The sequence below is a fragment of the Ctenopharyngodon idella genome, chromosome 7 (genome assembly GCF_019924925.1).
Source record: "Ctenopharyngodon idella isolate HZGC_01 chromosome 7, HZGC01, whole genome shotgun sequence".
Taxonomy (NCBI): Eukaryota; Metazoa; Chordata; class Actinopteri; order Cypriniformes; family Xenocyprididae; genus Ctenopharyngodon; species Ctenopharyngodon idella.
Window position 1 is genome coordinate 30,466,034 of NC_067226.1, and position 22,964 is coordinate 30,488,997.

Genomic DNA, 22,964 nt, shown 5'->3' on the forward strand with positions numbered 1-22,964 from the left:
GGACCATCAAAGTAACAATTTACACTTTTTAACAGGATGGAAAGTTATTTTTAGGACACAGGAAAGTCAAACACTCAGAGAAAATATATTTTTTGTTAAACAATTTGATTAGAGAAAGGGGAAACATTATATTCTACATAATAAATAAACTGGAATCTTTCAAAAAAAAAAAATTGTGAATTGCTAGTATTTAATGTTTAATACTTAGTTCGTATATAGGGACCTATGATAGGGACCTGTCAAAAATAACAACATCCACGCAACGTAATTAGATTATTCAAATTCACCCTTATGTTCAGTTATTTATGATATTGTGATAAAAAACTAAGTAATTTTGTCTTATTCATTTACGTTGCGACAGGAAAATACACAGCAGAAGAATCTCGCGAGGTCACACTTTATCCACTGGGTGGCGAGATTAGCACGTGATTTTGTCATAGTTATAAACAGAAGGAATCCTATTATAAAATTAGAGAATTAAGCTTAATTCTCATGGGAAACCATAATATGAAATTTGACAATTAAATAATAAATATAAATATTAATATATAATAATATATTTTTGACAAAACGTTTTTTAAATATTCAGTATCCAAATAGTATTATGGTGTGAAAATATTTTTAAGCCTCACAAGTTCCTCACGAAGTGAATGCTAGATTTGTCAATATTTACAATAAATATTTGTCACATTATTTTTGTATAAAGACTGCACAGATGATGATGGACATCATAATCCAAAATCATTCCTAGATACAATAGCTTTTCTTTCGTCCAGTTCTGTAGCCTGTTGTTTTGTATGGAAATTTTTTGAATGGATTTTGTTCTCTTCAGAAGATATGTAAATATGTATCGACAACAACTATTTATTTTGGCACTTAAATCTATTTAAAGTACTTATATGATGCAACCAGGAAAAAAGCGAAAACTGGCTTCTGGTTAGAAAATTGACATTTAATTAAATAAAATTCTATAGTAAAACGTGTGTATCCATTACAATAAACAAAGTTTCACGATTAATCTCTCAAAAGAACAACTAAATTAATGCGAAAAAGGACGCAACGCTTTTCCCATGCATGAAACGTCATCAGCTAACTGTCCTCAGCCAATCAGGAACGAGCTACGGCGCCTCCAGCGTGTCAAAAACCCTTGATGGTTAAGCCGCGTCGCCGCAGACGCGTTTCAAGCACTCGCGCTCACTCACAATGGCGAGATAGTCTCGAGAACGAGGATGCAGCCGCAGACCGTTAATTTCCTCTGACTTATCACCAATTCAGGCTCGAAACAACGGAAATACCTTCATGAATCCGATCATGGCTCGCGTGGAGCGGATAGCTGGTGATTAGATGGCAGTGGCCGGTGATATATGGGGACTGGAGCGCTGCAACGTACACAGCGGCAGTGAACGGTGATCAGCGGCGATCATGCTTGGACCCAAACCCAGTGTTCTGGACGGGACTGCAGCAGCGGGTGGCGTTTAAAAAGAAACGAAGGCACAAAGAAATAAAAGCCCTGACTGATCCGGAGGTTTGAGTATAAGCTGAAATGGCAGGCAGAAGTCGCAGATCGTGGTTCAGTGTGTTGCTGGGTCTGGTAGTTGGGTTCACACTGGCGTCCAGGCTCATCCTGCCCCGGGCCACTGAGCTGAAGAAAGCGGGTCACAAGCGGCGGGCGAGCGGTGGCACGGGCGGCTGCGGAGGTGGAGGAGGGATGATGATGATGAAGAAGGAGTATGGAGGGGTGCTGATGCCCAGCACGGAGAAGCCCGTGGTGCCCCAGTCCAACAGTTTCCTGTTCGTGGGCGTCATGACCGCGCAGAAGTACCTGAACAACCGCGCCGTGGCAGCATATAGGTAATTCATCGCGTCCACTTACGAAGAATCACCATGGTAACCGTAGTTCCCGCCCAAATACAGCATAGTTACGACAGTGAAGAAACGGTGCTGCTGGTTACCACACATTTATTGTAGTAGTAACGGTAATTTAATGGTATTTTGGCTGGTTACCAGAGTAAATCATGGTAAGGATAGAGAGAGGTCAGGGTTATGCTGGAGCTATTTTATTTTAGCTATTAGTCACTAGTTTTTGGGGGCGGTTATTTGTAATTTGACGCGTTCACGTAACGTTACGATAAATCACCTTGGTAACTGTAGTCTCAGCCGAGGTGTAAAGTCGTACTAATTTAATTATTCAAAAATATATTTGTCATATTTGGCAAATACTATTTGGGATTACCAGTTACAGGTAATTCAATGCTTTCGCGCAAGTGTCATAGTTAGCTAAATATTAACAATAATTCTGTGGTAATTTGGTGGTGACAATTGCTAGCATTGTAAGGATGGCGAAAGGTCAGGGTTATGTTTTATTTCATCTGTCTAATCAACATTATAATAAAACGCATTCCTGTACAAAGAATCACCATTATGGTACCCATAATTTCCGTCGAATTGTCATAATTATGTAGTTTTACTTCTACATAGTCATAATAATACTCAATCTTATTCAGACAATGTAAAAGCCTTCAGATTATTTATCTTGCATTTGATACCATTTTACCACAGTTATACTATAGTAAAGTAATTGTGGTATTTTGGTGGAGACTGTCATTACCATGGTAAATCATAGTAAGGATGTGAAGTGAGAACTGGGTTATGATGAATCATTTTATTTCAGCTGTTTAACTTCCTCTTTTGAGCTTATTAATCAGGTAATTAAGTGCAGTCTTATATGAAAAATCATTGTGGTCAGTATCTTCCTCTCATTTTTAAATGGCACTTTTGGCTAATACCACGTTATTATTTTAGGAATAGTGTTTGTATGGTGCTTTGGCGGAGACTATGGTGATTACCATGGATTTTATGTCATAAGTTTAATCAGCAGTAGTACCTTGCCAAAGACTTTTTTTTTTGTGGGTGAATTGCCTTGGTGGAAAAGCCAGAGCATCACAGAAGTATTAACAAAGGCTGATTCTCTTGTTGCTGTATTTCCTACAATTAAGTGCTTATAGTTCTGCACAGGAGTGATTTCTAGAGAATGTGTTCTTCAAGGATTGCAAAACTATATTATTTCCCTTGGTTTGCCATCTCATTTATTTAATTGCATTATTTGATTTACATGAGTATGCAAGATCACTAAATGCTTATTGCATGCAAGAAAATGAGGAAGGTTGTCTATCAAAGCAGAGCTTGGTGTTCTGGTTTTAGTGGTAAATGTCAGAATGACACCATGTCTTCACTGCAGAAGTGTGCAAAAGGTTAACACCGTATCTTTGGTTTCCCCTTTAGTTGCAGAGAACAGGAAGCAGGGTTTTGGTAAAATTAGATGTTGGCAAGAAGAGTGGATATTATCTGAACAAAAACAGTGCAGCCTTTCCATGTGCTGACATGCGGGACACAAGTGTATTTTAGAGACTCATGCTTGAGTGTCTGGACAGGAATGTTGCAGTGTTAAATTGTGTGTATCTCTGAAGCTCTGCTGAACTGATCTAGTTGCTGTAAGTGTCCTCCTACACGACAGGGTCATGGCAGAATGGAGCTTCTGGCATGCTGAGTACTCCATTTAGTTTATCTGTTTTTTCGACATGTTTATAGTTAATCAGCTTGGGATTTTTGTTTTAAAACCATCTGAATCATCCTAATGCTACTTCTTGCTCAATTTGTTCATCATCCTGATAATAACTTGAGGGAGTGTTTTTACTCAAGTCTTCAGTTGCTCATGTCAGTATATTCTGAATAGTGCTGCTTACCCAAGGTTTTTGTCTCAATGCCGATATCTACAGTACATAATCAGTAATGTGATTTTTCCATATTTTCCAACCTATGAAAGATACTAGGTATTTTCCTACCTAATATTACCCAAGTGAAGCGTTTAAGTCTCTGAGTGACGCGCGGCACTGTGTTCATTTACATGCGAGCAGCTCGTGATCCAGTGCTTTCAGTGTCTCGGTTCGGACTTTGGAGTTTTCACGATACTGGAATTTCCAACTTTAAATGATTAGTTCTCTTTCAAATTAAAGTTATCCCATGATTTACTCACCTTCAAGCCATCCTATGTGTATATGACTTTCTTCTTCTTTCTGATGAACATAATCTGAGATATTTTAATAAATATCCTGACGCATCCGAGCTTTATAATGGCAGTGAACAGGGTTCACGAGTGTGAGCTGAAGAAAGTGCCTCCATCCACATCCATCCATCATAAACGTACTCCACACGGCTCCGGAGGGTTAATGAAGGCCTTCTGAAGTGAAGCGATGCATTTGTGCAAAAAAAAAAAAAAAAAAATCCATATTTAACAAGTTTTGAAGTAAAATATCTAGCTTCCGCCAGACTGCCTTCTGTATTCAACGTACAAAGAAAGTGTAAAACTCTTGCAGTTCAAAAAGCGTAGGCTACGTTAGGGCTGGACGATTAATCGAAAAGTAATCGAAACCGAAATTCAGAACCTTTAACTGACGTAATTTTCCCATGTCGGTTATTTCGTTTTTTTAATCCTGTTAATACTTTCCCCTTAAAAACATACTACCGCGTGTGTAGCCACGTGACTTCGCCCCGTCCAGTCAACACGCAGGTGAACGGCGAGTCAACACGAGCGGTGAGCCTTGCGTCTTCACAAAACTTTGTCAGTTGTGTGTGTTTTAAGGTTCGCCAGTTTGGACATTCAAGCGATTTTAGATGATCGGATGTGTATTATATCGAGCTACTGTGCTCGCACAGCTGCATTGTGGCACGAACACTCATACAAGCAGTAACGTTAGCTGCACAAAACATGAAGATTGCGCGCACTGAGATGAGCAGGAACTAGTTGTCAGCGCTGTCCTGTGATTTATCACTAAAGTAGCTTAGAAACTCAAAAGTTATTATAGCATGTATTTTTCTACTTTTGAAGGAACTATTTACAACCCACAGCTTCACAATTAATAGAGAGACGGTATGACTAATTCACACACGCAATCGCTCTCATTATTGGTAATGTGCTAATTTATCTTTATCTGATTTACAACGAGCAGAAATCTGTAAGAAATGTTACGAAACAGATTTTATCTGCTGAAAGTGAGCTGTTATGTCTGATCACTCTTTCAATAGGAAAAAATACCCCACCTTTAATAGTCAAGCATATTTACAGTACAAACCTTGAAAGTGAACTATGGGCAAAAAAAAAGAAAGAAAGAAAAGAAACAGAAACAATAATCGTTCATTAATCGTAATCGAGGTAAAATGTTCAATTAATCGAGGTTTTGATTTTAGGTCATAATCGTCCAGCCCTACGCTACTTCCTACGCCTTCCCTATTCAACTTATGGAAAAAGCTTACCTGACACCATGCCAGTTTACACTTTCTTCGTAACTTGAATATGAAATGCGGACCATTAATATAATAATAATAAACGCTTGTTTTATTTTACAGTACATTAATATTATTGCTACATTATTATTGCTATGGTTTGTTTTATTTTTTTTTTTTTTTTTTTTTGTCCTAAGCTCATCACGATCCTGATAATTTAATTTAACAATGATGTGAGAACTTGTAAACAAAATAGCTGAAATAAACACAATATTTATTCAAAATTCAGTAGAGGAATAAAAAAACAAGGTTGTCAGCAGATTTTGGTTTTGAAAGGAGAGATAACTTTTTATTATTATTATTACTACTATTCATTTATTTTTTTAATAATAGCTCCTTGAAATGCCTTTCGTTTGATATTATAGAAAAATAGACATAATTGTTTTGTTAGGGTACTACATAAAACATTTTGGGGTTAAGTTTGCAGCACAAATAACTATATTGTGATATATTGTTAACATGATGTAAGGTCATACCGCTCACCCTAGGCCAATTTATTTGTCGACCGATCGCTAATTGTGAACTGTTAAGTTTTTTTTTTTGTTTGTGTTATGATGCTCACACTAATATTTCTCCTTTTTTGCGTTATGTAGGACCTGGGCCAAGACCTATTCCAGGCAAAGTGGAGTTTTTCTCCAGCGAGGGTTCTGACACGACGATCCCAATTCCCATTGTGGCTCTGCAGAACGTGGACGACTCGTACCCTCCGCAGAAGAAGTCCTTCATGATGCTCAAGTACATGCATGACCACTACCTGGACCAGTTTGAGTGGTTCATGCGAGCCGACGATGACGTCTACATCAAAAGCGAGAAGCTGGAGAGCTTTCTGAGGAGTCTCAACAGCAGCGAGGCCATCTTTCTTGGCCAGACGGGCATGGGCGCCCGTGACGAACTGGGCAAGCTGGCCTTGGAACCAGGGGAGAACTTCTGCATGGGCGGCCCTGGCGTCATCATGAGCCGTGAGGTGCTGCGCAGGATGGTGCCCCACATCCGCCAGTGCCTGCAGGAGATGTACACCACCCATGAGGACGTGGAGGTGGGCCGCTGCGTGCGCCGCTTCGCCGGGGTGCAGTGCGTCTGGTCCTATGAGGTAAGATGAGATGAAGTTTGTGGGGCATAACATGTAATACACCTGGATTTTTTATTTTTTTATTTTTTTTATTTGTGTGTGTAGTTTGTATAATTACAGGGCCAAACCACAGTGATCACATGACCAAGATAGAGCAGAGTACCCTTTGCATAATTATTAGTGTCCTATATTTCCTGCAGCTCGAGGTTTATAATGCATATTGTTCGAAAATCAGCCACTTCATTGAACTCTGAGCTGCAATTTTCGTGGTGCTGAAAATTATAGGTTGGAGCGAAACAGAAAAGAGCTGCATTCTTTTCACCATCAAAACTCCTAGGCGGCTTTGATCCTTCAAAGGATTTCGGCGATACCTGACCAGGTATTACTGAGAGAGCTGGACAATAGTGGAATGTGTTCAAATGGGAACATGGCCTATCTTTGCCAACCAGGGATGGTTGTTCTAGATCAGCTGTTTTATCAAAGCCGTGATGGGGTGACTCATAGGAAATGAAGCTTTGGAGTTTGGACACTGACTTTTTGAAAGGGTGACCTCTGATCTTGGAGAGATGAGTCATCATCTCTCCAATGGATAAAGGTCATCATCTCATACTATTATGGCCTCATCTTCCACTTTTCTTTTTGTGAGCAGACTGAGTAGCTGAGAACTACGTAAAAAAAAAAAAAAAAAAAAAAAAAAGACCATTTGCAGAGAACATGTCTGTCATATTTCACAAAAAAACTAAAAATGCTCTTTATTTTGCATCAAGAAAATTAATCCTTTTTTTTTTTTTTTTTTTTTTTGGGGACCATTACATTTTTCACATTGTTTTCATGACATTTAAGTAGATTTTATCCATTTCTCATTAATGTAATGTTTCTGGATGGTTTCATTTTAAGAGAATTTGCTATAATTCTCCATGATTCTTATTACTTTCAATCCAGTTTTTTATTCCATTCAATTACAGTGTATTGCTTTACAATACGATCCCATTAGTTAACATATTGCATTAACTAACAATGAGGCGGTAATTAAAGTATTTATTGGTACAGTATTTATTGATCTTGTAAAAATCAAACACAGATTAATGCTTACAATTAAAGTCACAAAAGTTATTCAGTCAAGAGCAGTGAGTGATTTTTCTCTTTGTCTTTTGTTCTTTGATTAACATGACAGACAGCAGCAGGTTTATTAGGCTGCTGTCACTTTAAGAGTTTATGCACAGATCCAATATACTGTTACACAACATGCATTTTCTCTCAACTATTTACGTTCCAAAACTGACTGTATTTATCTGAGTACTCTGCAAGAAGGGCATTTTGACATCATTTTGTATGCATTTGACCGTGTAAGCACAATAAGCTACGAAAAAGAGTTGGTTTTTGAGAGGTGGCTTTATGAGAGTACCAGTTGTATAGATCAGCAGTGCACATGCTTTTGGTGTGAGCGCGAAACCTGCGGGGATGACTAAAATTATGCGCGCTACAAGCACCAATTCAACTGGAGTGAATGAGACGAATGAGTGACAGGAGGCGGGTGTGTGTCAATTCGCCGTCGGAGAGAAGAGCGAGTGAGAAAGCACAGCTGGTATCGGTGTATCATACTGCAGAAAATGAGAATCTGAACCATTTTAGATATTTCAGTATCGATACATATCGAAATATCGCTTAACACTATAATGCAGTATTAAAAATGACTATTGCTAATAAGGAAGAAAGAGAAAGTGAAAAATCCAGATGTGTTACAGTAATGAGGTAACTAATTTTTGGAGGAAAATGTGCTTAATTTCCATAAATAAATTTTACAATGCAAAATATCATGGTCCTAAAATAGTGTTTTTTCAAAAAAATATTTGATTTTGGGGTGAAGTGTGACCTAGGCATGTTCCTCCATCTACAGCTTCAGGTGTTTGCTATGGGAAAGAGAAAGGAAACTAGAAGTTTTGTGTGGATCTTTCTGTGCTGTTAATGTTTATCTGGATTTCCTCCTTTTTTTCCTTTCTTTTTTTTTTATTTTTTTATTTTTATTTTTTTAGATGTGGCGGCGCTTTCCTGTTTTCTGCTAGTTTTGAGTAAAGCACTTTGCATTTTTCTCCAACATCTCAAATAAGTCTTTGCGTATCGTTTAGTCTACCAAGACCATCCGTCAAGGCAAGATTACCTTTTTTCCATCTGCTCCAGATGAAGGAGCCACATGCGTAATTCGTCACCGTAAATGTGACATCGCTTTTCACAAATTTGCAAAACGGAAAAAATTAAAGGGTTGGAAAGTTATCAGAGGTGCTCCATGAATCTTTTTCGGCTTGTGGAATGGGGCGGAATTGGAACCTCCAAGTCTTAACGAGTCTCCCCTGTGACTGGGGCCGCTGGGATTTTAATGCGCATTTGATGTGTGCTTTAATTACAGCCGTGCAGGATTAGTTAGAGACGGCACAGCTGGGCAACCTGCTATTAATGTCGGAGCATTCTGCCTCTGGTTCTTTATGGAAACGGCCGAGACCTACTGCACTGCAAGTCTCGACGGGCCCTGCAAGAGCTTCAGCCTCGTAAAGTGACCTCAAAGACCTCACGGCTCAAAATGGCAGCCTGTTACTCCCTTAAATACTGATATTAAGCGTCTTTGTCTGTTTGGAGCTCTTCAGATGTGTATCTGTCTGTGCTGCTGCTCAACTTCTGTTTGTTTATGGCCAGAGCGCAAACAGTCTCATCTGACCTCTGCTTTGGGCTCGCGGGTACTTGAGATGATTCTGTGCGCAATTTAAGCGGGTATAATGAAATGTCACATTTTCTCTGTCTGTTTTTCTCTGAATTGCCCATTTAGCAACTAATTTGTTGGCATTTGCTAAGTCAGGCATCACTTTGACCTGTAAAGGCCCGTTCACACCAATAACTATGACAATAACTAACTATAATTTTTCAGCTGATGCATAATAAGAACATTGACAGCCAATCAGAATCCATTCGGCTTTTAAAGCGCTCAAGCTATAAAGCGGCAAATGCACATTTATAATAAACATTGCTGTGAAAACTAATATAGTTATTATCATTATAGTTAACGTTAACGAGGGACCTGAACCATATCTGGAGGTCAGATATATCAGAGACGTGTGGGTGGACTTTTCTGACTTGGTCCAGTAAGCAACCACCCATCCACCCACCTCATGGAGGTGGGTTTTGCACAGAGAGACACTCTTTTATCTAATCTTTTTACACTTAACCAGTGATATCAAACCTTAGCAGTGCTCAACCAGACACTCGTCACCTGTGTTATATTAAACCTGTTGATCTGGGAACCTTCTCGCAGCTGCTCTCATATCTTTTGCCTGCTGACCTTGTCCTGTCCTGGTTGCTGCCTTCCGCATATTTGTGTCTAAACATAACCATTATTAAGGGTGCTCCGATTGCCAATCACTGGCAGCAGTATTGTCCAATACCGATCACTGAAATAAATAATAGGCCAATATTCTTAACAACAATGTATTTTAAGTATAAAAAATGAAGAGATGAGAAAGTATCATGAATTGACAACTCTTTATTTATTGGCAAGCAACATATTCAATTCCCTCTCACAGCTTATACAAATATAGGCCTAGCATTCCTGTAAAAAAATAAATAAATAAAAATAAAAAACAGAACAGTCTTTTTCAACAAAGTAATCACATGTAAAACAACACTGCATGGTCTTCACTGTATAAATTAAATATAGATTAATCGCACTTAATTCTCTAAAGAGCAATGAGTGATTTTCTCTGTCCTTTGTTGTTTGATTCACATTAATGACAGTGACAGCAGCAGGTAAATTAGGCTGCTGTCACTTTAAGACCGAATGCACGGATCCAATATACTGTTTCTAGGGTTGGGTACCGAACTCTGTACTTTTATGGGCACCGACCGAATTACATCAGTACTATCGATTCACATTAATCAATCTGTGCCAAATTTCGGTACCTGAGAACACATCTGGGCGCGAGAGTAAGGTACGTTAGAGAGAGAGAGAGAAACCATGCAAAGTCACCCCAGCAACTTGTTCAAACACAACACACAGGGCAATGGTTAAACGTTCTGAAGTGTGGTTACATTTTACAAAACTAAATGCAGACTGAGTGACTCTATTTGCAATATGTCAATAAAAACTTGAAACACGCTTACTCCAGTCTGTATATGATCTATGATCCGCGTTGCGAGCGTTGTTAATCTCATCGCGGCATTCCGTGCAGAAACCGCTCTCATGCGCGCTCCACATGTTGTTACATACTAAATATTGTCACAGTTATATTTTCCATGTGTTGTTAGTCAAACTCCAGCTCTGACAGCATCGTGGGGAAAATGAAACAACACTTTTGTGCTACTGTGCTGAGGAAACATACACTCATGGCACATGTGTCTGAATGCAACGCTGAGCAGCAGAGGTGAAGAGCGGCGCGAGAAACGGTCTTTCGTGACATTTGAATTCTCAGCTGTAATGCGATCTCATTCATACTACAGCGCACACATAACAGTTTATTTTGTCTAGTGTGTAAAATTTCTAAATAATAATAAAAAAAAAAGTTAAAATTGAGAGGTTTGGTCCTTTTTCTTTTTTTTTTTCACTGAAATAATTTTTTTTGTTATGACACGGAGAGTAAAGTACTGAAAAAAGGTACCGTTGGGTACCGAATTTCAGGTACCGATACTGGTTCCGGTTAAAATGTGAACGCTACCCAACCCTAACCGTTACACAATCGACTTATTTCCCAACTGTTTATGTATCGATGGTGTTTAAGCGAATACTCACCAAGCCAGGCATTTTGACATATTTCTGTGTGTTTTGAGTCTGTTTAGGCACAAACTCAAAGCTCAAAGTTCACTTTGCTTCTCCATGTTCCACAGAATACTTGGGGAACATTACCTTAATGCAGTTTTAATCACCGTTTTATCGAGCATGTCCTGCAGTTTAGCAACAGTATACTGTATTTTATGACCATCTCTAATCTAGCTGGTTTGGATGATAAGTTTGGGCTTGCAAATTTATTGTCCTTTTCAGACACCTGGTAGAACTGCCGGATTGGTGAATGTAATGAAGCAATTTTAGCTGTGCTTAGAAAAATTGTCTTGCGAGTTTTGCGTCTTCTGATTGGCCTTTATAGGAACCACCGATCAAACTATATAAAGCTATTATTGGTGGCCGATAACGATTGGCACCCGATCAATTAGATAACCCTTAACCATTATGTGTTTGCCAGTCTCTCTGACGTGTCCATTTGATAATAAATATCTCAGACGGTGGAAATGTTTCAGCCGGAAGTGACAGATATATAAAATTACTTATGTGGTAATATACTACCTTTTCAAAAGTTTAGGATTAGTAAGATTTTTAGTATTTTAGTAAAAAAATAATAATGACTAGTATTTTTTTTTTTCCTTTGTAAAGAATGAAACTCTGTAATATAGAGCTTCTATATGTTTCAGTCATTTTAATATGCTGATTTGGTGCTCAAGAAACATTTCTTATCAATTATCAATGTTGAAAACAGTTATGCTGCTTTATATTTTTTGTGAAAAACCATCATACAGTGTCTTTCAGGATTCTTTGATCAATAATATTGTCAATTTAATGCATCCTTGCTGAATAAAAGTATTATTTTGTTCATAATAGTGATCCCAAACGGTTATTGATAGTTTCTGATAGTGTCCACACTTAGCTCATGCTTTCATGATAAATATTAAAGTTTGCTTTTTCGTTGTGCTTTTTAGTAAAACTGAGAAAGTTGCTGTGTAACATACTCTCAAGGAAAGTTATTAAAATCCCTTTTTTGAGCCTGTTATTAAATATAGACACACTGAATGCAGAAGTTCTGCTAGAAGAAAGTAGTGAACTGCTGTGCTTTGTTCAGTAGCGCAGTTTGGCTAATCTTTACACCAATTATGTTGTCACAGATGTTCTTTCTGTACGACGTGTGGGACTTCTGCTCACAAATTACAACTGAAAGAAGAGCTGTCTTAGTTATTCCAACAAATGTGCCAATTAAGAGCGTTGTAAAGTAGTAGTTTGTTCCATTGAAAATAGAGAAAAGCCCTCAAGCAAGAACAATGCAAGATGTAAATCGCATGTCATGTTGTACGCCGTTTTGTCTCCTGTCACGTGACTCTGAGTGATCGTTCACATTCTGACTTATATTGACAGGCTGTTCTTCAGCCATTATTTAGTTGTCAGCCCATCTGTTTGCTCGGAAAACAGCCGTAAATGACGAGACAAAGAATGGAAGCTGTAAGCCAATATTGGGTTCCACATTTTTTCCATCTGCGCCTTGATTTATGACTCTTGTGTCACTAAACTGTCAGTGCATTTATGTGGTCTGTTCATTGTCTTGGTAGAACAGACTTTCTCAACATTAAATAAAATAAGGAATAATTTTAGTAACTCATTTAATACTATGTCCTAACCTGGAAAAATGTGATTTAAAAAAAAAAAGAAAAAAAGAAAAATGGGATGAAAAATGTGTTCTTTCATCCTAACCATTCAGCATTTTAGTCAGCTAGTTAGGACACTGTTATTGCTACTAAAGTAAAAAACTTTTTTTTTTTTTTTTTTTTTTTTTGTTGCAAAAACAGTGTAATACTTTTGTTCGACAAGGGTGCATTAATCAGATCAGCAGTGCATTGATCAAAACTGACAGTACACATTTAAAATGTTACAAAATATTTCTATTTCAAATAAATTCTTTTGAACTTTTTTTGTTCATCAAAGAATCCTGAAAAAAATGTATCATGGTTTCCACAAACAATATGAAGCAGCACAACTGTTTTCAACATTGATAATAATAAGAAATGTTTCTTGAGCAGCAAAGCAACATATTAGAATGATTTCTGGAGGATCATGTGACACTGAAGACTGGAGTAATGATGCTGAAAATTCAGCTTTGTTCACAGGAATAAATTACATTTCAAAATATATACAAAACAGAAAACAGTTATTTTAAATTGCAATAATATTTCACTTTTTGATCAAATAAATACAGCTTTGGTTAGCATACGAGACTCCTTTCAAAAACATCGAAAAAAGCTTACAGACCCCAAACTTTTTAACTATAGTGTACACTATAGAGGCTTTTTTTTTTTTTTGGATCAAGTAAATTAGGTGCATTTCGATTTCACATTATCATTTAGCATCTTTTCTGTTTCTCAGTGAGCTCCGTGATGACACGTCACTTACAGAGTCTGAAACTGACAAGGGCCTCAAGTCATTTAGAGATCCATCCCCATGTTGGCGTCATGCCGTGACTTAACTGCTTCCTCTTCCAGTGTAATGATGATCGCATCTATCTGTGAGTTTTCAAACCCAGAAGCTCTTACGTATGATTCAGCTCCCTTTGCAAGCTCAACAGACCAGAAGTGAAACTTGTGTCATGTCAAGTACGTATTTCCATGCATCACATCTGTTGTGTCCCTGTCAGTGTGACCACAGATCTGCGTCATAAAGGTTAGCCGTGTAGTGTATGAACACTAGTAAATGTGATATTGAATATGATTTTGATCATTTTTTTATCAAATTTGGAGCAATGAATTGTTCCAAGAACATGTATTTAGGAAGTAGGTTTTGATTTAATGTTGACATGTTTATTTGAAATGATGGCGCCTATGATTGGGGAAAAAAAAAAAAAAAAATGTAATATATATATATATATATATATATATATATATATATATATATATATATAAATTATATTATATTATATTATATTATATTATTATTATTTTTTTTTTTTTTTAAAGCCATTTCAAAGCAGATACTCAAAATATTGAGTACATTTTATACATGGCTGAAAAAAATGATAGATATTCTTTAGTTTTCTCAGCCTCGCAGCCACTTAAACCGCTTCATGACCCAGGCCTCCATTCTCTCACCTTCTTCTATGTGTCACATAGTGTGTCAATAATTCTTTAGTTTCTTTTTCTGCTCAGACATTCACAGGAAGTCAGCCTCCCACACGCATATTCTGTTCTTCGAGCTCTAACAAACAAACGCCTGTAGTCGCGTCTATTTCTTGCCACTCGGCGAAGCCCGGAATTATACTGCCAGTGCAGTCCTGTATTTTGTGGCCATTTTCATGGAATCTTTTTTGGAGATCTATGCAAGATGGGTCATTATTGCACTCAGTTATAGTGTTTTGAGGATTGGCGGCAGTGTGCAGATATGTGAAGCTTTTCTCAAAAGTACAAATAGTTTGTGCCGGCTCGAAACTTCACCCGCAATGTTTGTTCACCATAATAATAAAACAATTCTTGGGTTCTTGTGCATTTTTATGCATCATTGTGGCATTATAACAATGGATGGAATTTTGTTTTCCATTTGAATTTGCATTCTACTGTATCTGTTCCAAAATCTGTGTAGACGGGATTACAAGAAATCATAGGCGCTCTCAACATATAAGGCTATCCCAAAATTCGCTGTAAATACACACAAAAAAAGTCTTACTAACCCCAAACTTTAAACAAATTAGTATTTATTCAGCAAGGATGCATTAAAGGGTTAGTTCACCCAAAAATGAAAATTCTGTCATTTATTGCTCACCCTCATGTCGTTCTACACCCGTAAGACCTTCGTTCATCTTTGGAACACAAATTAAGATATTTTTGATGAAATCCGAGAGCTTTCTGACTCCTCATTCAGCGCTTCCAGGTTCTACGTAAGAATGCCAACTCATTATTGGCCGGCTCCTGCGTCAGCATCACACGCATGTGTCGTGCTGCTCACGCGAACAGCGTCAGCCAGTACTGAGCCGGCGTTCTGACGTAGAACCTGGAAGCGCTGGACTTAAAAAGCGTTGGAGAATGACACAAAAGAGAAGATATTGTTTAATAAAGTTGTTATTTTTGTTTTGTTTTTGCACACAAAGTATTCTCTTCACTTCATAACATAAGGTTGAACCACTGCAGTCATGTTGACGGTTTTAACGATGTCTTTAGTACCTTTCTGGACCTTGAAAGTGGTGGTTAAATTGCTGTCTATTGATGAGTCAGAAAGCTCTCGGATTTCATCAAAAATATCTTAATTTGTGTTCCGAAGATGAACGAAGGTCTAACGGGTTTGGAACAACATGAGGGTGCGTTATTAATGACAGCATTTTCATTTTTGGGTGAACTAACACTTTAAATTGATCAAAAGTGACAGTAAAGACATTTAAAATATTACAAAAGATTTCTGTTTCAAATAAATGATGTTCTTTTGAAATTGATATTCATCAAAGAATCCTAAAAAAAATGGAACGGTTTCCACAGAAGTATTAAGCAGCTAAACTGTTTTAAATATTGATAATCATAAATGTAGATTGAGCAGCAAATCATCATATTAAAATGATTTCTGAAGGATCATGTGACACTGAAGACTGGAGTAAAGGTGCTGAAAATTCAGCTTTGATCACAGGAATAAATTACGCTTTAAAATAGATTCAAACAGAAAACAGTTATTTTAAATTGCAAAAATTTCACAATTTTACTGTATTTTTGATTATACATCTTACAGACCTCAAACTTTTGAACCATAGTGTATACTTGTCTTTCTTTTGTCCTAAATAAATTACAAATGATCCAATATTTATGTGTGCTGTAAAAGAGGCCCAATCAATGTATTGAAAAGTGGTTCCAAATTGGCCACTTACGATGTTTCATTTCAGTTAGGGTTCTGAGACAGCAGTAGACAGCTGGGCAGCTCACTACAGTTTGAAACAGTATTGTTTGTACATGGTTGGGTTGAAGCCCAGTTGACCTTGACAGCACCCAGAATGAGTAGTCAATCATATTAAACATTCTCAATGATTTGATCCTCTGAGCTTAATTTGATTGGGCCTCTTAGCTTGTTAAAGTTACAATATTAGCTATTCATAACTCACCTGTTTCCACTGGGTTTATTAGTTAGACGATGGACTAACCAGCCATGGTTCATTCTTTGGCTCTGTTAGAGCATTGAATGGGTTCACCGATGGCTTTTTTTTTTTCCAAGTTGTGACCTTTATTATTTACCCTTTAATTAGGTTTTACCAGTTCTGATGGTATCTTTCCCCAGACATGCGTTTTCACTGTCTCCATCATTCTTTGCACATTTTTAATTTGTCTGTCTAACGAGGTGCAACTAAATGTGACGTGTAGATCTTCACGTTCAGAATGAAAAGGTTGAGGTGTCTGTGTCTCTTTGGTTCACAACTCATTTCAGTTCTTCGCAGCAGACTGCCGTGTATGTGGCAAACCTCATGTATTTTCAGACATCCTGTGGCCGCTGGACTCATGTATGTGTTATTCTGTTGCTCCTCGGCGCTCCCGAGCAGGATGCTAAAATTATAGCTGCAATGAGCAAATAAATGTTTACTAGCTTCATTTAAAAATAAATACAAACAGAGGTTAAAGGGGTTTGCTTGAGCATGAAAGCCAGCAAGCTTGAAATGCTCCTTCTGTGGAGTAACAGCCATAAAAATCTCTCCAGCTGTTTGTGTACTGATACGACTGCACAAGTAACTGGCAATTGTGTAGTGTGCTTTATCATTCATATCGCTTTTTGTTTCAATCATAATCATAAACACAAATCGCTTCCAAGTTTGTGTTGTCCTTTGAGTGGACAGACTCCCATTGTATTTCGATACTTACGCTTATAGCTTTGAAAACTTCAGTAGTTACTAGTTAGTATTTTTTGTTTTATTTCAGTTTAGTTTTTTTATTTTAGGACCCAATAAAGTTTATGATTAAGCCGACCCCTTCCTAATTGGTTATTTTTGACAACCTGATAAAAACCAGTGGTCAAAAGATTTAGTCAGATGATGAAATGCAATGAAAATTTGACAACTTGGTTCATTTTATCTGTAATTCTGTTTAGTTTTTGTTCATATTGCAGCATGCAATTGTAGTTTTAATTTAGTTTCCTTTTGTTAACTAAATGTTTTCTTTTTTGCTTTAGATTTTATGAATAAAATCCTTGACATTTGTGCAAAACCCTTGAGGAATTGTTTTTTTTTTACATAATAACTTGCTCTGCTTCTGAAATTACTTATTGGCTAACGTCAACCTACAGGCAATGAAATATTAATCTAATTAAGAAAAAAAAAAAAAACTTTTTCAATTTAAATGTATATAAAAGTGTAATTTATTCCTGTGATCAAAGCTGAATTTTCAGCATCATTACTCCAGTCTTCAGTGTCACATGATCCTTCAGGAATCATCCTAATATGCTGATTTGCTGCACAAGAAACATTTATGATCATTATTAATGTTGAAAACAGTTGTGCTGCTTTAATATTTTTGTGGAAACCATGAAACCATTTTTTTTTTTTTTTTTACTTTCTGTTCATCAATCTTTTGCTCAAATTAATATTCTTTTACACAATATTTACTTGAAGATTGAAAATTTTGCCTTGACCTTTAAGATGTTTACATTTGTAGTAATTTCATTATATACGCCATAACCCTGTTTGTTGTAGTGAAGCAGGATTTGCATGCAGCATTAAGCGTACGGACGGCCCTCTGTGTGGATTGAGGGGAGTTTTTGTGGTTTGGCATCATTTCCATGCCAACAGCCAAACATGCCAAAGTACAGCTAATGCAAATGAAAACCAACAGCATCTGTTTCCTACAGGTCTGACACGTGGCCCCTCCCTCTGAGAGATGCTGTCACACCCGCGCTATCTTTATAAGTCTGTCTCTGTCTCTCTCGCTCTTTTGCCCTCTGTGTTTTCATCAAGAAACCCTCGAACAAGAGCGTCTTTGTGGCACTGCTATTTTTACCTCTCCAATGTACTTTGCTTTCAACTGCTGCTCTTATTCAATTAGTTAAATCTGTGTGTTTTTTGTTCTTCAGTTTATTTAAGGTAAAAGGGTAAGATGAGGGAAATGTATGTACACACAGTCATCAGGTGATTCACTAAAAAACAAATGGTTTTTGTGCAAAAGACAGTTTTTAGATGAGTCTGACGCATTTCACTGAAGAGTAAGTGTGATGTGACTCATACTTTGCTTTGATTGGATGCCTGGAGGAATGACTTCTGTGCCTCTGTTGCGTTTAGTATTTTAATGCATTATTATCTTTTCTTCTTTCTTTTTTACTTTTAATATTGGGTACTAGAGTTGACACAATACTAAGTTCAGTAGTTGCTACCAATACCAGTAAAATGTATTCGTGTTAGTTCACACAGTAATGAACAAATTGTCATCAGTTATTCACCCTCATGTCGTTCCAAACCTGTAAGACTTTCATTCATCTTCGAAACACAAATGAAGATATGGTAAATGAAATCTGAAAGATTTCTGTCCTTCCATTGACAGTCCACGCAACTGAAGAGACTGAATCGCTTTATAGCCACTAAAGACTGGATTGTTTTATATTTATATTTATTTTATGTGACTAGTTGCGTGGACTGTCTAAGGAGAGATAGAAATCTCAGATTTCATTAAAAATATCTTCATTTGAGTTCAAAGATGAACAAAAGTCGTACGGGTTTGGAACGACATGAAGGTGAGTGAATGATGATTAATTTTTGGGTAGACTAACCCTTTAATAAAAGTTTTGATACCATGGTAGTATGGCAATTAATAGGTTTTGCTTAAACCGTTATCTGAAAAGCGTGCCGCTCAAGTTCACATCAGTCAAAGTCCCTTTAAGACAAGTCATTTTACTTGGTGGCCATCTTTGAAATGCCTCTTGGGCATGCAAGTGCAGCTCCTATCTCTTTGAATAGAGAAACATCAAATTCTCCAAAGCTGTTTGCCAAGCTTTCGATTTAAATTTTTATATATTTGAAATCACCAGTGAAATCTGACAACAACTGTCTCATACATTTTATTTCTAAATGCTCGAATTGTGACAAAAAACTGTATTTTCTGGGCTGGATCAAGCTAATGCGCACGCGCAATCCCATCATTTAGGAGGCGCACGTCTGATTGTTTCTATAGGAACCGGAGCTTCTAATGGCCGCTGACTTTACCAATCGCGATTGGCTCTTATTTAGAAGGCGGGACTTATTCCGTCACGTTGCGCGTTGCTCTTTCTGCCATTCATAATAATACGAGTGACGCGTCTTGTTATTATATAGTCTTTGAATCAGTTCAACAACTTTTAAAAATAAGCCTATTGCTCCAACATAAGTTTATTTTATCAGTTCTTTTGTCTTTGGGTCATTATATTTCTCACAGATTTCTGCTCGTTCTAAATCTGATACAGATGAAGTAGCACAGTCAAGATTACTTACATTTATATGAATGCATTAGTGAGAGAGCGATTGCGTGTGTGAATTAATTCTACTTGGCAATCTCTCTCTACTAATAGTGAAGCTGTGTGTTTTAGTTAAGAAATAAATGGTAGAATGGTTTTTTATTGATAAATCACAGAACGGTGTTGACAATAATGATTCTGTATGCGCATGATCTGTCTTCACATGATCTGCGTGCTACTGTGTACATACAGTGTACATACAGTGTGTGCGTGTAATGTAGCAGTGCAGTTTAGAACGGCGACTAACGTACCTGTACAAGAAGCTGTTTAAAACGTGCATTCATCCGATCAATATTGAGTGTACAGATGGTATAATCAAAAAATCTTGTGGAGCACTCTTGGAGTATGCATTTATTTGTCATTTACTGTTGGATACGGTGCGTAAATGTGGACTTCAAAGACTTCTTATCCTGTTGCTCCCTCTGTAGGCCATGACCAGCGACTAGTCGACGTCATGCTTAAAGCGTCATGGCAGAGCATTAAAGTCGATTAGTCGGTGCAACCCCTAAGACACACCAAGCCAACTTCAAAGAACTAGTGGCAACGAAAACCTGTGGCGTTGTTGCCTTGCGTCATCTGCGTCTGTACTTAAAAACATGCACTTGAACACACAGCACAGACTACAGCCGACTGTAAACTAGCACGTGTGTTCTGCGTCTGTGTGTAGGAATTAACTGTCTATATCAGCAGGTATCAGTAGTCTATATTCATCATTCAAAAGGAGAAACCGAAACAAGGATATGAGATATATGCAGATATACAAAACGTAAACAAAGCAGCGCTTGCTTACCATTTTGAATATCAGTTATGTTGATAACTTTCTTTATTTTAAGCGACTCATGTTATGTAAATATTTGCATTTTGGAATGTTTGGGTAGGATAAACATAACATTAGACTAGCTTTCTGTCTGCGCCATCTTGACTGACTTGCTCTCTTTCATTACTTTCGCTTTAATTCTCTTGCACTGACTCTTTCGCTAAACTGAACATCCAATCAGAGTTCCCACTCTCACCGATGGCCCCGATGCCGATTCAACTCATTTCAACAATGCTGAATAGGGCATACCACCAACACGAGCCTGACGAGAGCTGACGTGTGGAGCACACCGCAAAAACTAGCCCGGCAGACACTCGCTGACAGCCCGACATTGGCTTGGTGTGTCCCAGTGTCATGACAAATCGGGTCAATCCTCGAAATCTGGTCTCCACAAACTGTCAATTAATGATTATTCTAAGTATATGCAAATGATATTAGGTAGTGGGTCATACTAGATCTTAAGACACTGTCTTAACGTAATGGCTATGTTTATGCTACTGTCCCCAGGTAAAAATGCAGTTTAGGCGTTTTGCATGTTGGGTTATTAACTGATTTAAATATATATACCTTCAATGCACTTAAGTTGCTTTGGATAAAAGCATCTGCCAAATGCATAAAAGTAAAAGTGATTGACTTGGCACTGATTGCAAGCTATGGCTGAGTGTGAAGGTCGTTAACTTGGATGACTTATACAGTAGCAAAAAGAGTCTGCTTAATTGTAAGGATCAAAGAGGCTGAAAGTGGTCATGATATTGTGGCCCCTTTAAATACCCAAACTTCATGTCTCTTCTCTGTTTCTCTCCCACAGCGAGCTCAGTGTGTGCCACTTCAGGAATGCTGAGGGGATGACTGGCTCGCTGCAAACTAACGGCTGATCGCCTCGTGATTCAAAATCCCTAAACATTACACCCTCAGTTATACACTCAGATGTTTGTCGTTGAAGTTTGTCTACGTTGCAGGACACTGGCCTGTTATTGGCAACTTATGCAAAGTACGGTTGCTCAAACAGGTCCTCTGTAGACGTGGATATGGGTTGCATTAGTATAAAACAGAAGCTCCGTTCTTTTTCCGTTCTATAGTACATGAGTATATAGTGATGGTTGATGTAGCTCCTGACATTTGGAAGTTCTTATATAATACAGCCGTTTTGAGTTTGTAAGAGAATTGGGTGACATGTTGTGAAATAATATTGTACGTTTTAAACTGTTAATAGTTGGCACATCCCTAAAGACCCTGTTTGAGAGGAAGTTGTTGTCTGACACGACCGCAGTGAAGATCTTATTTAAACGCTGTAGTGTTTGCTGCTTTTGGCTTGTTCCTGTTCAGTTACAGATTATTATTATTTATTATTACTATTATTATTATTATTATTATTATTATTATTTTGGTCTTGTACTGCAGGGATGTGGAAAACTACTTTAATATCCAAATATCTAATATATATATTTTTTTAAATATTTTATTTATTTATAATATTTACTTTCTTATTAAAACATATTTATTTAAAATATTTTATTTATTAAAATGTAATTTTGATTTATTTATTAAATATTTATTATTTATTAAAATGGTTATTTGTTTTTAAATATTTGTTATTAAACATTTAATTAGCCTATATTTATTTGTTAAATTTATTTTAATTCATTAAAATATTTATGTTGTTTATGTATTAAAATATTTATAATATATAATTTTATAATTATATTTAAGCTGATGTTTCAGTGCAGTAAGCCTCATATCTAATTCTTTAATTGCTTATCTTACTAAGCTTTTAACTGGGGTCCTTTAAGATCTGTGAAGTTAATGTGTGTAAAATCCTTGTCTTGCTCTTAGTGAGAGGAATTACAGTGTCGTCAGATATCAATAGCAGGAGATAACGCTTCATTGGCAGTCTCTTTGTGTTCCCTGGCTTCAGTGGGTGGTTTGTTGGCCATGTTCACAGCCGTTTGTTGCCGTTTGACACTTTCTTTTAGAGGAAGTCCATTAGCGTGCCATTTGAACCCCTCATTTCCACCAACAGGCTTATTAAGAGCTTTGCTGCTCTCTCCAAAGGCAATCCAGGAGCTACCTTTTCCTGTTTGGGCTAGTTTTTTCCCCTTTGGCACGATCGCTTTGTTTCTTTTTTTTTTTCTTTTTTTTTTTTCTCCTCCCTCTCTCTCGTCCTGGTTTGTCCAGTCAGAGACAGACTAAACTCTACCTTGAAATGCACAATCTGTGATGCAGATTTGCTGAACTTTTATTTTGTGCCTTTTTTGTTTTGTTCTCTCCCGCCTGAAGTGTGTTTGGCCAGCGACTACCAAAGCAATTAAATGAGACTCAGCATTCACTTGAAGAATTTCAGACTACTTAAAACTCACAATAGAGATTCTGGAGGGTCATTAATATTTGATTGCACTGAAAGCTGCTGTTTTTCTTTTCAAAACGGATCATTAAATGGGATAAAGGAGCCGTTGATCTGTGTCAACAGTATTTTCATGAAAATAAAAAAGGATTCTGACTCTATTTTTGGT

General features: G+C 37.2%; 1 protein-coding gene across 1 annotated transcript in view; it reads left to right on the top strand.

Annotated features, from left to right (window-relative positions):
- Positions 1-996: 996 nt before the first annotated feature.
- The window catches only part of chsy1 (chondroitin sulfate synthase 1), a 76,695-nt gene continuing 54,727 nt past the window's right edge, over positions 997-22,964 (top strand). The window contains 3 exon segments of the mRNA XM_051901550.1: positions 997-1,851; positions 5,934-5,949; positions 5,951-6,430. Of these exon segments, the coding sequence (XP_051757510.1) occupies positions 1,544-1,851; positions 5,934-5,949; positions 5,951-6,430 (804 nt within the window). The 5' untranslated portion in view covers positions 997-1,543.